General features: G+C 30.0%; 1 protein-coding gene and 1 long non-coding RNA gene across 2 annotated transcripts; both read right to left on the minus strand.

Annotated features, from left to right (window-relative positions):
• Nucleotides 1–3,533: 3,533 nt before the first annotated feature.
• On the minus strand, nt 3,534–6,573 carry LOC146954182 (plasmodesmata-located protein 2-like). Its single transcript, XM_085715027.1, has 4 exons — nt 5,814–6,573; nt 4,685–5,026; nt 4,040–4,147; nt 3,534–3,937 (listed from the first exon to the last, which is right to left on the minus strand). The coding sequence occupies exons 1-4, from the start codon at nt 6,412–6,414 to the stop codon at nt 3,930–3,932; spliced, it is 1,059 nt and encodes a 352-aa protein (XP_085571153.1). The 5' UTR covers nt 6,415–6,573; the 3' UTR covers nt 3,534–3,929.
• A 3,768-nt stretch (nt 6,574–10,341) lies between these two features.
• LOC146954183 (uncharacterized) lies at nt 10,342–12,033 on the minus strand. The gene is made up of 2 exons (XR_015012224.1): nt 11,617–12,033; nt 10,342–10,735 (listed from the first exon to the last, which is right to left on the minus strand). It is a non-coding gene; the product is annotated as an uncharacterized LOC146954183 (long non-coding RNA).
• Nucleotides 12,034–15,465: the final 3,432 nt, after the last annotated feature.

The raw sequence follows: 15,465 nt of genomic DNA on the forward strand, positions 1-15,465 counted from the left end.
AGCTAATCCAATATAAAGGAGTACTTAATGCTTTACTTTGATTTTTGTGTTAGAAACTCCAAACTTGGAGACTGATTAATATTATTTTTGTCTCTAATTTCTGTTCGGAATTTTTCAAGCAAAGGTTCTATTACTTTCTTCTTTAAACTCTGAAAATTATTTTCTTCTATTATTTGCTTTCAAAAATTCTATTATTTTCTTCTTGAAGTTATTTATAAGTTCTATTATATTGCAATGTTGCATAACCCGATCATACTCAGACTAATTTATGGTAGTTTAGCCTCTTAAAAGGAATGCTTAAGGCTTATGAATTGCAACTTAAATTTAAAACTTATGAATCAAATTAAATTTAAAACTAATAAATTTCTCATGAATTGAAAAAGTTAGGAAAGCCTACACTACACTTGCCTCTTCATTAAAATGTTATAAATTAAACTTCTCAATTTAGAAAAAATATATCATTTGCTTTCTTAATGAGGGCTTCCAACTGCAAAAATGAAGAGGATGATAGAAAATTAGTTTATACCAATGAGATGTTAAAAAGTGAATAGCAATTGTTGTTTTCAGCTATAGTTATGATTTAGTGAAAAAAAACCCAGTTTTGCATGATAATTTCTTGAGTTTGATTTCATGTAACTGATGTATGATTTAGTAATTTATGCTAATAATTCCAGCTTTAAACTTGATTTCTTGGGTTTGAATTTCAGATGAAGTTTTGTATGATATACCGGAAAAAATTCCATCTTTATGTATGATTTAATGTATAGCAGAGATTTGATGAATACCTTATTATAAAGTGTAGTTGGCATCAGTAAACATTCTCCCCTATTCCATCACATTTATTTTCTCCTTACCCATTATTCTGTTGCAATAGCTTTTCTAATAATGCCCCCTCTTTTTTCACAATATTCTGTAGGAAAAAGAAGTCTAATTCTCCATTTTGTTATTTATTTTTTTGTTGCAGGAACTCTAATCCTCCATGCATCTCTTCCAACCTTGATATCACTCAAGCAATGCAATTTCAGATTTTATCAAAGAACTAAAGTAAATGGTGTAGATAAGAACAATGGTACAAAAGAAATCTAACAAACAATGTATTTATAGGAGAGTTATTCTACAAAGGCTCCATAACATATTTATGTTTATTGGTACAACTAAATATATCATGTTTGATGCAGTCTACAGATAGCTTAACAGTTAGCAGCAGCAGCCTCTATAAATAAAATAAGATAAATTCAGCTACTGGACCAGTTCCCCATTTTGTGTATAACCTCGTAATTGTAAAACCATCAAATCAGCCGACTAATACTTCCTCCGTTTCAAAATGAGTGTCGCTTTAGCAAAAAAAAATTGTTTCAAAATGAATGTCACTTTTAGTTTTCAATGCAATAATAACTTTTTCTTTTCAATTGTACCCTCCAATTAATACTCTGCACACTACTTCCAAAATATTACTTTTAAAACTAACCAATAGTTAATAAGGATAATTTGGTAAACTAACCATTCTCTTTCTTTTAATCATTGCATTTCTTAATATGTGTGTAAACACCTAAAACGACACTCATTTTGAAACGGAGGGAGTATAAAAAAGCTTGTAGAGGGCAGCTGGTCAAATTAAACCCTTCTATCTACTCTAGAAGATGCACCGAATTTGGTCCAAATAAGTGTAATCATCATTAAAATTAAAATTTTCTAGCTTGAAGGCTACTTTGATACTAATTTTTTATTAAACTCTATTATTTTAGGCATGCTAAGATCTTAATTGGGCCACCCCCTATCAAAATTATTTACTCATTTAAAATAATTCAAAATTCCAAGAAAATCCCATTGAGGATGAACAGTTCTCCCCCCATAGGTTAAAGACATGTGTTTGGATTTGGATATTACAATGTGCTTTCATCTTCTTCCTCCGCTTCTTTTTTGATCCTATGTTTTAGTTTATTTCTTAACACGTTGTAATATCCATTTTAGGTATTTAAATGGGTCAAATGTGTACACATCATTCATTAATAATTTTTTAATAGTAATACCTAATAAGCACTCAATCACTCCAATCCAGCATCTAATAAAAAATTCTTAAATCAGACTAAGTAATCTACTAACTACTAACAAATTATTCTTTTAACTTTATCGCTAAACAACAAATTAGTTCTTGAATTGCATCTCTTATAAAGTTACTCTTTTAATTTTATCGCTAAGCAATAAATTAGTTCTTGAATTGCATCTCTTATAATAAGTATCATGATCTTTTTTGCCTATTCACCGGGCAGTTCAATACTTGACCCTACAATATCAAGGAGAGAATTGATGATTTACTTAGATACCGTTTGACTCCTTTTTTTTATTTCTCTACATTTTTAAAGAAAAAGTAGGTCAAACACAATATCAATTAAGTACTTATTAAAAAAAAGTACTGTTTTTTTTAAAATGCATAAAATGGAATAGAATGAGCTTTGTCCAAAAGTTGTTGAATGCTACTTTAGAACTACTTGTTAGTAACAATCTATACGTATCTTATGGACAAGACATATTGTAACAAACTATGCATGTCTATTTCTTACTAAAAAAAACTATATATATCTTTTTCAATGACATCAACATGTAACAAATATAATATCATATAATATAAATTCTTAATTCTTATCTTTTCAAATGGCATCAAAAATATAGTATTTTAATAACTAAATTTGTTATTGTGTATAATTGAAAATGAAAAAACCAACTATTAGATTCAAAGTTTTGTACAATATTTTTCCAAACAACTTTTAACTTAAAAATAATTGTAAGACTAAAAATAATAAAGTAACCAAACAACTTTAACTTCTTTTTTAAAGCTCTTAATTTAAACTTTCTTTTAAAGTAGCTTTTAGACGGTAAAAAAACCATGTCAAACGATGCCTTATTTAACTTTCTTATTTCATTGGTATCCACGATTTTTATCGTGGGTAATTAAAATTAGGCTAAATTATATTTTGGTTATTTTTAAGTCTCACTTAGTCCTCTAAATTTTTTTCATTTTATTTTGGTCTTTCAAATTACAAACAATACACACGTAAGTCCCTTAAATTGTTTTCATTCTATCTTGTTCGGTTAAATCACACATAGGACACATTTTGCTCTCTTAAGTTAGAAACAACAGATATTTAAGGAATCAAAATGTCTAACATTTATAATTTAAGAGGATAACGTTTATAATTTTTGTAATTTAAAGTACCAAAATGTAAAATGTTTGTAATTTGAGGGACTAAAATATAACAAAAAATTGAAAGGACCAAAGTGTGTGTAGAAAAGTAAAATTTTCATTTCCTTGAATAATAAAAATAAATAAATATTAATTTGATTTATTTTAACCATGAGACGTTTTTAATCTTTTTAGGTAGAAATTATCCTAACCAAGTGTGGATTATTACGTCTAACCAAATTTTTCCCTACACAAAAACAATAGCACTCCAACTAGTATAAATCAAAAAGGAAAAAAGAAACCTCAACTTCTATGATTCTATGTATTTGAGGGGTAGAGAAAGACATAAAGCTAGGGAGAATGCAACTTGCAACTTTCCAAAAGCATTGCTCAAAAACAAAAACTTTCCAAAAGCATTATAAAGTCAATGAAAAACTAGAAAATTGAAGAGGGAAAATAATAGTGTCACCCACATGGCTCAACAAGGATATGGCCCCAAAATTTTCATCCACTAAGGAATGTCAAATAATATCAACCCTTCTGAACATTTAGCACTTCCAGAAGATCTATGTAATTACAACAATAATTACATTGAAGCATCTGATATTCTTTCTGTACCAAACCAGTCAAGCTCTATTTACCACAAAAATTTCCAGCTTTCATTCATCCTTATAAATAAGCTGAAATGTAAGCAAATTTTCATCACAAGAAGAATTTTTCCTTGTCACAAATTATTTTCAGCATGCCATCAATAATCTGTGGAAGATAAAATGATATTGCAGAATGAGTAAATAAGAATCAAAACATGAGATGAGACTAAAATATAAACATAAGAGTTCATAAATAACTCATACATACCATTGTGTTTCTTTGTCAAATTCCTAGCAAATAGCAAGAATATAACTAGAAAAGCCACTCCAGCAATTCCTCCTAGTATTATAGCAGCTGTTTTCCCTGGATCTTGCCCTGTCATTGCATCAAATCAATATGATCATACTTAGAAGACTAGCAACTTTTCCTTAATCCTTGGAAAATTTAGGGAGCAGAATTATTTTAATCAATCTAGTATCCCACATCATCAATATTTCAAAATGATGTCTAGAATTACAAAATTTTAATCAAGTTTGTCCCTCAGTTTGAAATTATTATCAAATGCATCGCAGACAACAGGTCACTTAGTTTCAAATTCATCTCTGAGATTACAAACTTAATGTCATTCTAGTCCTAAAAATATCAACCAAGCGACGAATTTGATCAAAATTGTACAATTTCGGTGATCAATTTTGAATATCTATAATGCCATGAACTAAATTGATATTTTACAACAATTTTATCGACTAGTTCATATATTTACTCATTGTGAAATTAACCAACATTTGTCATAAAGGGCAAGGACAGTATGACAGATTAGTCAAAATTTACCATACAAATCGACACTTATTTTCACCTTTTCCCAACACCAAATTTTGGTTCAATGTGTAGGTGTTAAACATTAGTTCTTACCTGAAGAAAATGAGGAGTATGAAGAATGTCTAGATGGAACTCCATTAGGGTAATAGCCATAACTAATGAAACACTTATGCAAAAAGATTTCACCAGAAATAGAGTTGCCACATTCAACTTGAGCTCTTTGAACAGCATTTTTCACACACTGTCCACAATCAGAATCACCAATATCACCTTCACATTGTGCCAAAACATAAAATGCCATATAGTTAGTTGTATAAAAACCATGACCACTAACAACCCCATTTTCCATCGCTGATAAAGCAGCGTCTCTTCTCTCCCCAAAACCACTTCCAGCAACATTTGTTATCCCACAAGTCTTATAGAGCATCTGCATACCTAACATTTGTACAAAACTTGTCAGCTCATCCAAAAGAGTTCGATCTTGTAAGCTCATAGTGACATAGTTCAAATTCTCTCGAGGAAAATTCTAGTCATTAATGTCACTTTAATTCTAAAAAATTTCCCCTTTTCAATTTAGTCATTCTATTAAGATAATACATAGCGTATGAAGTATATAAAATCTGTCAAAATAGTCGGGACCAAATTGACCGATTACACATTCTTTAGAGACTACTTATTAGAGAAATTCTAATATAGACCTCCTTCATAAGTGGTCCACTATGGACAAGTGCTTAAACAAGGTGTAAAACCTCGTCTACGACAGACATCACATCGTCTCTTAGTAGTAGATGTTACTGGTCCTTGTCATTTTTACAATTGGAATAATGAATTAATTTATATCAGTTTGATCATAACAACAGAAAATAAATATGTAGCTCGTATTAAACCGACAACAATCTAATCACCAACTTAGCAGCAATTATGATGAATGTCATCAGTTTTTATTTCTGGATAGTATTGTCAACCTTAGTTAAAAAAAATTATAATTTTAAGTACTCACCCTACTTATTATATTTAAATATTTTAGAGATTAAATAAAAGATAGTGGTAGCCCCAGCACTTTTGATGGACGACGTGTGGTGTCCGACACAGACACGCGTGATCACGTTGAATTATGCCATTTTTTCAAATTATTATTGATGTGAACACTAATAACCCCATTTTCCACCACTGATAGTTTAAACACTAAATTGATATAAAAAAATATAAAAAATCTGCATACCTGATATTTGGGTATAACCAGCAACTTCATATAGTAGATAACAACCAAGAAGTTGAACTCTTGCAGCAATAGTTTTGCCACAAAATTTGTTGGACAAAATTGGTAGTTTCTTTACACAATTGTAGCAAGCAGAATTAGTGAGATCCCCTCTACATTGGAACAAACCAGTTATACTGTTTTGGCCACTACCAGTAGTGGTTTTATAGAACTTAGTTTTGGTGGATTGTGAAACTAGTGAACCAAGGAGTGTAGAAAGTGTTTGTGAGTATATTCCATTTGGATCTATAAAAGTTTCTTTTGAACAACCTTTGTAGACTAATGTAGTGTAATCTGAAGAAGATTTTGCAAAATGAGGTGGGTTAATATTAGTGAATAAAGCTAGAATAAATGAAAGAAATATGGGTTTTAAGGTGAAACTCATTTTCCTTTTTGTGTAGTAGTAAGGTATCAAATCATTGCAATTTTGAGGAAAATCTTTGAAGTTGTTAAGGATTTGTTTTATGGTTTTGTGGTGGTGAGAAGGTGGGATTAAATTTTCTTTGGATAGCCTTAAAGCCTTAGGACATGTGCAGATGGGTGAGTTGGGTAAGTTGCATTGCATCTACTGCTGTATTTTCTCTCTCTCTAGAATGAGTGCAATGTAGAAAAGAAGATAAAAAAAAAAGTATTTATAAATAATATACTTTTGGAAATGGTGTGCTATTTCTGTAAAAAAAAGATTTAAATGATTTTCTATTTTTATTTGGAAAGTACTTGAGGTGAAAGAAAACAAAATGTGGTGGGAGACAAGGGACTTTATAAGGTGAACCTTTTGATATGGAGTTTTTTAATTGGTGGTTGCCATGATGTGGTACCTACAAGATGATAAATCACGAAATTTGGTAGGTTAATTATATATTGCACAAGTGAGATAAGTTTTATTTATTTTTAAGATTTTTTTATCATTAAATTAATTAGTCTTAATATTACATAAAATGTGAATTAGTTGTTTTTTTTTCACTATGATGTGATATATTGATTCAATGATAGAAAATAATAAATTTGTTTATGATCAAAACTATTTTACTTGTGCACATTAAGGTATTTTGAATTAAGGTATTTTGAATTAGCTTTTCCTACAAGGTATGGGTGTTCAAACTAAACTTCATATTATCAAAGAACTCTCCAAAACTATATCATATGTGTGATCTATTGGTAAGCTCCATTTGAGGTTTATATATGATGTCTATTGTTAACAAAAAGTGTTTATGTAGGGTTTTTTTTATAAGCATATGGGTTTAATTTAGAAGGAGCGTCCAATTAGGATTTGAAAGGATTTTAAAAGAATCTTTTATAATGAAAAAACTAAAAAGTCTTGTAGTATTTATGGGTAGCACTTTGATGACATTGGAGTGTCAATATCATGTGACATTGGTCAACCATAATGTCACAAGTGTGCAAAATGACAAAAAATCATTACTTTCTTTTCTCTCACTCACAAAGACATTTTGTCATTTAATGATTTTTTGTCATTTTGCACACTTGTGACATTTTGGTTGGCCAATATCACATGACATTGGAACCCCGATATCACCAAAGTGCTAATAAGGCATTTAAAGGCATCTATATGTCACATGTTCCAACAAAAAGCCTTCTTTTTTACAATATAGTATAGGATGTGAGAGACTTTTTCAATTAACATTTTGTACATATATGCTTGACAAAATTTCATATCCATTTCAATTCAATGGAGGTGTCATTTTTTCAACGTTGGTGATGCTTTTCCAATTATTGCCACTTCTCTCTTTGACGAGAGACAACTAATATTTGTAAAACTATTTGGTGATAATTTTTTCTCTTGTACTTACATGATGTTTTTATCTTCCCTCTTCATTTTTTTTTATTGTTTTTGACCAACAAGAAGAGAAAAAAAAAGAATGTTGCTACATAAGTTGTCATCAATTGGTTGTATAAATATTACTGCTCTTGTTCTAATGGTTGAGGTTTGCTTTAATCTTTCCTTTTTTTAACAAAAAAATATAGACTAACTTGAGTGGGCATAGTTGTTATATATTTGTGGATATATAACATAACGATCACAAAAGCTAGGCGCAGCAATATTTTGATATGCCAATGTGTTCCATCATCCATGATCATTATGGCATTGTGGACTATATTTATTTTGACTTGCAAAAATTCTCTGTGAACTACTGTGTTCTTCTTCAATCTCTGAGGACAGTCAAATTAATGAGATAGTTATTGCAGTATCAAGATTTGGTGATGCTACGCTGTTCCACTTTCTGTACTTAGTCGTGGTGTTGGATGGTTGTAGTACTTTGTCATTATTTTACAATGCATATACAAGTTCATTTACTTGGTGAAAATTAGACTCATTTGTTGAAGTTTGATGGTTTCAGAGTATAGGCACTTCTAAATGGCTTTTATGGCATCATTAGTTCCTTATTGTATATGTATGATTATGAAAATTTATATAACTTTTTATCTGTTGACTTGTTGTATAAGAAAGAGCTTGGGGGTTGAGTTTGGAATTGATATTTCCTCCTTAGCTTTACACGTACGGTCTAGGAATTTTCTACTTCTTTTTGGATCAATGAATTATTAAAATAAATTCAGTAAATTAGTAAGATACAAAAAAAATCTAATTGATTGGTTGGATTCTTTAATGATTAAAATATTATAAATGTATTATCAAGAAAATAAACAAGTCACACACTCACAACTAATCACAAACACCAAAACACCCATTAAGGTAACCCAATATATGGCTAAAAAAACAATATATACATTCATATCACAAGATAAATGTGGTAGACACAAGTAGTGCCACACAAGAAACATGACAAGAAAAATGGACACTGCTGTTACAACAACAATTGTGATCACCTAATTAACAATGTATACAAAAGGAAAAAAACCAAAATAGTCTCTGGTTAATTAAACCTGTACCCAAACCCTAAACAACAAATGATTAATTACTTCTTGTTTCTCTCATGTTGGTGCAATTGAAACAAGGGCAAAATCAGTTAGAATATCCAATGAGTTTGTGAAAATCAAACATAACATCTATGCTCTCATTAAAACAAGCGGTATTTTGGATCTTCTCGAGTTCGAGTCGCGCCGCTTCTCTTTGTTCTTGTCGAACTTGACCCTTCATTTGTCTCCAATTAGACAACGTCTTCTTCACTTCAATATCATCAATAAAAGGACCAACAAGTTTTTGGTAAGGAGATTGATGATCTTTAACTCTTTCTTCTTTTTCTTTCTCCGACTCTATCATGATCTTTGCGACCACATTTACGGAAACAAATTTTCTCTTGACACATTTTCCTTTGACGGAAAATGGTTTTGCCTTGAATCCAACACCTTGATGAATCACTTTCCTTTTGCCTTGACACATTTTAGGTTTTGATCGGAGGGTTTGTGAAAGGAAGGTTTTTGTGAATACAAAGACACAAGCGGTGAATAAGAATGTAATGGAAGAATGAATGTGTTTTTCTTAGTTAGGGTTTTCGTGTTGTTCTCTAGTTAAAACATAAGTAACCTTGATTGAACCCCAGGAAGCTTCCTTCCAACGGTAATAAAATCGTGTAATTACCTAAAAACTAATTATTTCTTTTATATTTTACTATTTACTTTTTTTATTCTCTAAGTTGAATAATAAATTGATTGACTTACAAAATTAATTGAAGTATGTGTTGTACTAGTTTTTCCACCCGTGCAACGCACGGGCTAGAAGAGATTTATTGTGGCTTAAATCAAATACTTATAGCCTCCTATGTTTTTTGTGGAATTTGAAACCGTAGACTTAATTAAATAGAAACTTAATTGAAACACATGTAACTCGATGTTTTAAAAGAATATGAAACTTTGGACATTTAATAAAAATTTAAATCTTATAGCCTCCCGTGATGCATAAATTGATAAGTAAAAAGTGGCAAAATATTTAGTTAGTTAACCGTATACAATAACATAAGATATGACGGTAGACTCATGTTAGTAGAGGAATTAGAAAATTGTAGAAGTAAAGAATTAATTAACTAATAGAGACCATCTCTTATTCATATATTATTTATCATTGATGAAAGAAAGCCATATAATTTCCCTAACTTCCAGTTTCCTCCCTCAGTCATCTAAAACCAAATTGCATGATTTTAAAGGAGTACTCAGCCTATGTTGTATGTAATGATGGATAAAAACAAATAGAATTTCTCATGCTACTAAAGACTCGTGGCTAATTGGAAATAGTCAAGAGAGGAACCTTGATAATGCAACAAACGTAGAAACATTTTTAAAGTTTTGTAGTGATTTTTCTCATCTTTTCAATTCTTCCTTTTATTTTCTTTTGTTTTAACTTTCGTTCATCTTCTGGATTTGAAACATGCTTGTGTACAATAGGTCCATATAACATTCATAAATGGTCTAAAGTAATTAAGTACATAATAATGATAATTTGAAACATGCTTGTGTACAATAGGTCCATATAACATTCATAAATGGTCTAAAGTAATTAAGTACATAATAATGATAATTTACCTAAAAGAAGAGGAACGAAAGTAACATCTTCCAAATGTTATAGTCCTTATTGATACATAGAGACATTGATTACATGTTGACTATAAATACATTGCATATGTAAATCTAAACTTAAATAACAACATATTCTCGAGCAATGGTGCACTTTGAACTTGGTCCTCCATAGATAAACTCCCTCCATGCACATAACTCCACGGGTACATTAATTAATTAATATACAAAGCCTTCCTAGAATATCTTATTCTTGTTAAACACTTCAAAACAAAAGATCTTTAACTCTCAAGAAAATAACATACTTAAAGAAAAACAATAAGAACGATCATTTGCAATTCTTTTTAAGCTTTGGTTTAAAATAAAGACGTTATTTCATATGTAATGAGAGATGTTTTCTGCAAATCAATATAAAAGATGTCAGACATTTCAATTTTGAAAAATATACTATAAGTATGAGAGAAGATTATAAAGTTGTTTCACTTAAGATATAAGTAACATGCCAACTAATATTTGTAAAATTGCTATTAAAAGAACCACCAAGGAGTTTTAATCTAAAAAGAAATAAAATTCAAATCTAATGATATAGTGAATTTTGAAAAGCAAAGGGGGGTAAATTTTTAGTTTCAAAATTCAAATCATCTTACTAATCCAAAAAATTACCAAATTACACAATCATTAAATAACTAATCATTTTTTTTGACAAACATTAAATAACTAATCATGATAATCATATATTTACACATTCAATAGAAAATATAAAAAATTAAACTTGCAAAATTTTTGTTTTTTTCCCTGGAAAGAGACCATATGCCTCCTACTTTGTACAGGGCCTTTGCAATTATGGGCCAGATTATTTGATTTATGTGTGTTTTAATCCAAATAAGTTTCATCTTTGTAAACCCCTAAGATACTATTAAGAAAAATCACATACAACTTGGCCTAAATAAAGTTGAAAAAGTGAATACCTAAGTAAAGTTCCAATGTACACCTAACATATCATGTGTATATCCACAAATTATCAAAGTAAAAAATGTCAATAACTTAGTCAAGCAACAAATGTATCTATATAATTCTGAAACAAAGTAACCAAAATATACAGCTTGATATGTTAGTCATTTCCTAATTAGATAAACGTAGCTTCTTTGATTCAAATTCATGCAATTCTCTAATGTACAGACATCTTTAATTGAAAGAAGAAGAAAAAATCTATCAAAGTCAAAAAAGTCATAAAACAGGTAAAGAGTAAAAAATACACATGATAAGTACCACAACTCACCATCTTTAGTGACACCAAAAACTCCGGCAAATAGATTAACTACTTCAAGTATAGTTGAATAAAACTCAATTAGGTATAAACTCTATCATATAACTCCAACTTTGACTTTGTAAACCCCTAAGATACTATTAAGAAAAATCACATACAACTTGGCCTAAATAAAGTTGAAAAAGTGAATACCTAAGTAAAGTTCCAATGTACACCACATATCATGTGTATATCCACAAATTATCAAAGTAAAAAATGTCAATAACTTAGTCAAGCAACAAATGTATCTATATAATTCTGAAACAAAGTAACCAAAAAATACAGCTTGATATGTTAGTCATTTCCTAATTAGATAAACGTAGCTTCTTTGATTCAAATTCATGCAATTCTCTAATGTACAGACATCTTTAATTGAAAGAAGAAGAAAAAATCTATCAAAGTCAAAAAAAGTCATAAAACAGGTAGAGTAAAAAATACACATGATAAGTACCACAACTCACCATCTTTAGTGACACCAAAAACTCTGGCAAATAGATTAACTACTTCAAGTATAGTTGAATAAAACTCAATTAGGTATAAACTCTATCATATAACTCCAACTTTGACAATCACAAAAAGAGTGAGTGGTAAACGATTAAAAATATAATCATAAGAATAGAAGTGGAAACATAAAAGAGAAAAAAATCTTTAAAACTACAACATAGTTGAAGAAATCTGAAAAACAATTACTCTTGTTTCAAACCAGGCATCAAAATAGCTTCAAGAAATAAAAAATAAAACAATTTGAATCAGTGATTTGCAGAAATACTTGAAGGAAGTCGAACAACATAACTGATATAATTCTAATCACCTATTACATGTTCAATTGAATTTAAAACTAATTCTAATCATAAAAGTTTAAGCAATACAGTGTAAAACAAAATAATGAGAAACGGATAGAGATCGTTAACTTCCCACAGACCATATATAAGTTGAACTAAAAAAATGTATTCATTTTCTCTCCTTACCAATATACTAAAACACAAAGTGATGAACCATTTTTGGGCATTTTTTGTATCCTTTTTCCAAAGTCTTATAGCATGTCATGATGCTTAGTCCTAAAATGAACTAAAAGTCAAGTAATTTGAAGAAAAAAAGATTTTAATATTTATTGAGTTTGAAATCATAAAAGCACATGACAAAATTAATTTTTAAATAATTGCAATCAATCAAGATCTAGTCATTATTCTACAGATGAATATAGTAGCTTGGTTAAAGCATTGTTTAAGATCCATATACTTGATTGGATATCATTACAAAATTGAGAAAGAGTAGATTTCTCAACTTTCTTCGCTGATTTGATGAGATAATCAAAATTAGTTTCCTATATGCACAAATTTAAGAGTAAAATTTAGTTTCAACCAAATTAGTTTTCTATATGTTCGAAGAATTAGTTTCCTCTAGAACAAAAGTAATCACTTCAGAACCTTTTTATGAGACAATCAAATCAGGACAACTTCAAAAGTAAAATTTGAATTGTTTGTTAAATACATTGCTCAAACTTCAAACAAACAAATTAAAATTCAAAAAGTGATGGTAATAGCTTAGAGATGGTAATATACTCTCGGAGACAACTAATTCTTAACTTCTAGGAATAATTGCTTAAAAAAAAATTGAAATAGATGCAGACAGTCTATTTGACACAATCATATTTATTTTTATAGGATCCATACTACATTGATTTCCATAAAATAAAAACAGGGAGGGGTAGAAAATTGTGAATATTGTAAAAGAATGTGAATTTGGTTCAAAAGTTGAGTTTCTATCTCCCTTTAAAATGCAATTTTTTTACAAAGTTGTATCCCATTTGTTAAGTTTCGATTTGGATTTCTGATATTAAATTATAAAATCACAACAGCCATAAAAACAACACATTTCAATCTAATAATTTTTTTTTTTTTTGAAGGATTCAATCTAATAATTATAAAAGCCATGTAATCCAATATCATATAAAACAAATGTTCATTCTAAAAGATAAAATAAAAAAAGGTGATCTTTAAAAGTTCTTCTTCTTCTCTAGAAGGCAAGTCTTTCTTACAATAAATATCAATGGATTATATTGAACATTAAGACCACTAACTAAAGATCAGAACTTGATAGCAGTTAGCAAAGGCAAGTGCACGAGTAGAGCTAAGCCACAAAAATGGAAGCAAAAAGCAAAAACACAACACTATAAAGCATACCTTGTGATTCTTTGCAAATAGTTGCTCCAACAATCAGTCAAGTAAATAAAATTCCCCACAGTGTTCAATTATCTCATTCACTGGATGATAAAAACAAATCAAGAAAGCAAAATATAGATTAGTGTGAGAATCAATTATCAATCACAAAAGGATTTAAAATAAAAACCAATCAAGAGGATAATAACTTATAATATTAATAACTACCATAAATCACTCGGTCGACAAAATATAATAATAAGGCTAATTGGATTTAAAACTAACGATATCGGAATTTTTATTGTTAGTGACATTTTGTCAAACACCTAGTGGGTGCTAAATTTGAAAATGCAAAATTCAAATCAAATCCACTAACATAATCATATAAATTATATCATGAGTTTATCCTACCTATCCATGTCTATCATGAGTTGTTCATCAATCTTTTAAAACAATTTGTAATAAAACCTACCATGTAACAAAACATAGTAGCATAAAACCTAACTTACCAAACCAAAAAATCAGAAAAATTAAATTCACAATAGGTTTAATAAGTTATCAAACCATGTCCCGTTAGAACTCATAACTGCTTAAACATAAAAGAAATTACACATTTCAGAACCCTAAACCAAAAATACTTTTAATAAATTTTACATTTCGATGTACATTAATCAATTTAAAAGAACCTTCAAATAATATTCTCTCTACTGCAACTCATGTTAACAAAACATGAGTTTAGAATTTACTTTTTCAATTCACAACTCATATTCAATACATATAGAAGTGATCCTATTTGTTCTTTGTATTTAGAATTTACCTCTTCACCACTCATCAACATACTTTGAACTATTATCAAACTTCTCCCCATATTTTGAATTTAACTCATCAACATACTTGGAATGAGCCATTGGTTCGTCAGTTATTTCCAGACGAGACGGCCCAAAACATCTTGAATACCCCCTTGCATCATCAGGTCCAGATGGATAAGTTGATATGGAAAGCAGAGAAAAATGGGCACTACTCAGTAAGAAGTGCATATCGCTTATGTATTGAAGAGGTTATAAATAATGATCACTTGCGCAAACCTGGGTATTGGAGTGGTATTTGGAGACTGAAAGTACCCCCCAAAGTCAAGAATTTGATATGGAGAATCTGTAGAGATTGCTTCCCAACCCGAGTGAAGCTGCGAAGCAGAGGTGTTAACTGCCCTTCAGAGTGTGTTAGGTGTGTAGACCCCCATGAAGATAGTTACCACATTCTTTTTCACTGCCCTATAGCAATTGAAATTTGGCAAACAGCTAATATGTGGCATTTGATTTCTCCGTCCCTGAGTCATTTTGATAACGCACCTGATATTATCTTCAACTTATTGCAAAAACTGTCTGCAGCTCACATGGAGTTCATTGCTACTATTATGTGGAGTATTTGGAAGGCTAGGAATCTCAAATTATGGCAACAAGTATCAGATTCGACTGTTACAATTCTGGAAAGAGCAAGGCACCTTTTAGAAGGATGGCGAAATGCCAATCGTAGGCAGGCACCTATAAGGCAAGACAACTCATCGTCCATTCCGAGATATCCCAACGATAGGGATGCAATCTTTAGGTGGACGAAACCAACAAGCGGAAGATACAAGTGCAATGTCGATGCCTCCTTTCCAATC

This window comes from Medicago sativa, chromosome 1 (genome assembly GCF_051527215.1).
Source record: "Medicago sativa cultivar Bolivia chromosome 1, Bolivia_mono, whole genome shotgun sequence".
In the NCBI taxonomy this organism is placed as follows: Eukaryota; Viridiplantae; Streptophyta; class Magnoliopsida; order Fabales; family Fabaceae; genus Medicago; species Medicago sativa.

What these genes read in the sequence shown, in the direction of transcription:
- LOC146954182 (XM_085715027.1), bottom strand. Translation starts at nt 6,414, where the DNA reads ATGCAATGCAACTTACCCAACTCACCCATCTGCACATGTCCTAAGGCT. An exon ending in TGGTTATACCCAAATATCAG is followed by an intron (nt 5,027 to 5,813) that starts GTATGCAGATTT and finishes TACAAATGTTAG; the next exon opens with GTATGCAGATGCTCTATAAG. An exon ending in ATACTCCTCATTTTCTTCAG is followed by an intron (nt 4,148 to 4,684) that starts GTAAGAACTAAT and finishes ATGCAATGACAG; the next exon opens with GGCAAGATCCAGGGAAAACA.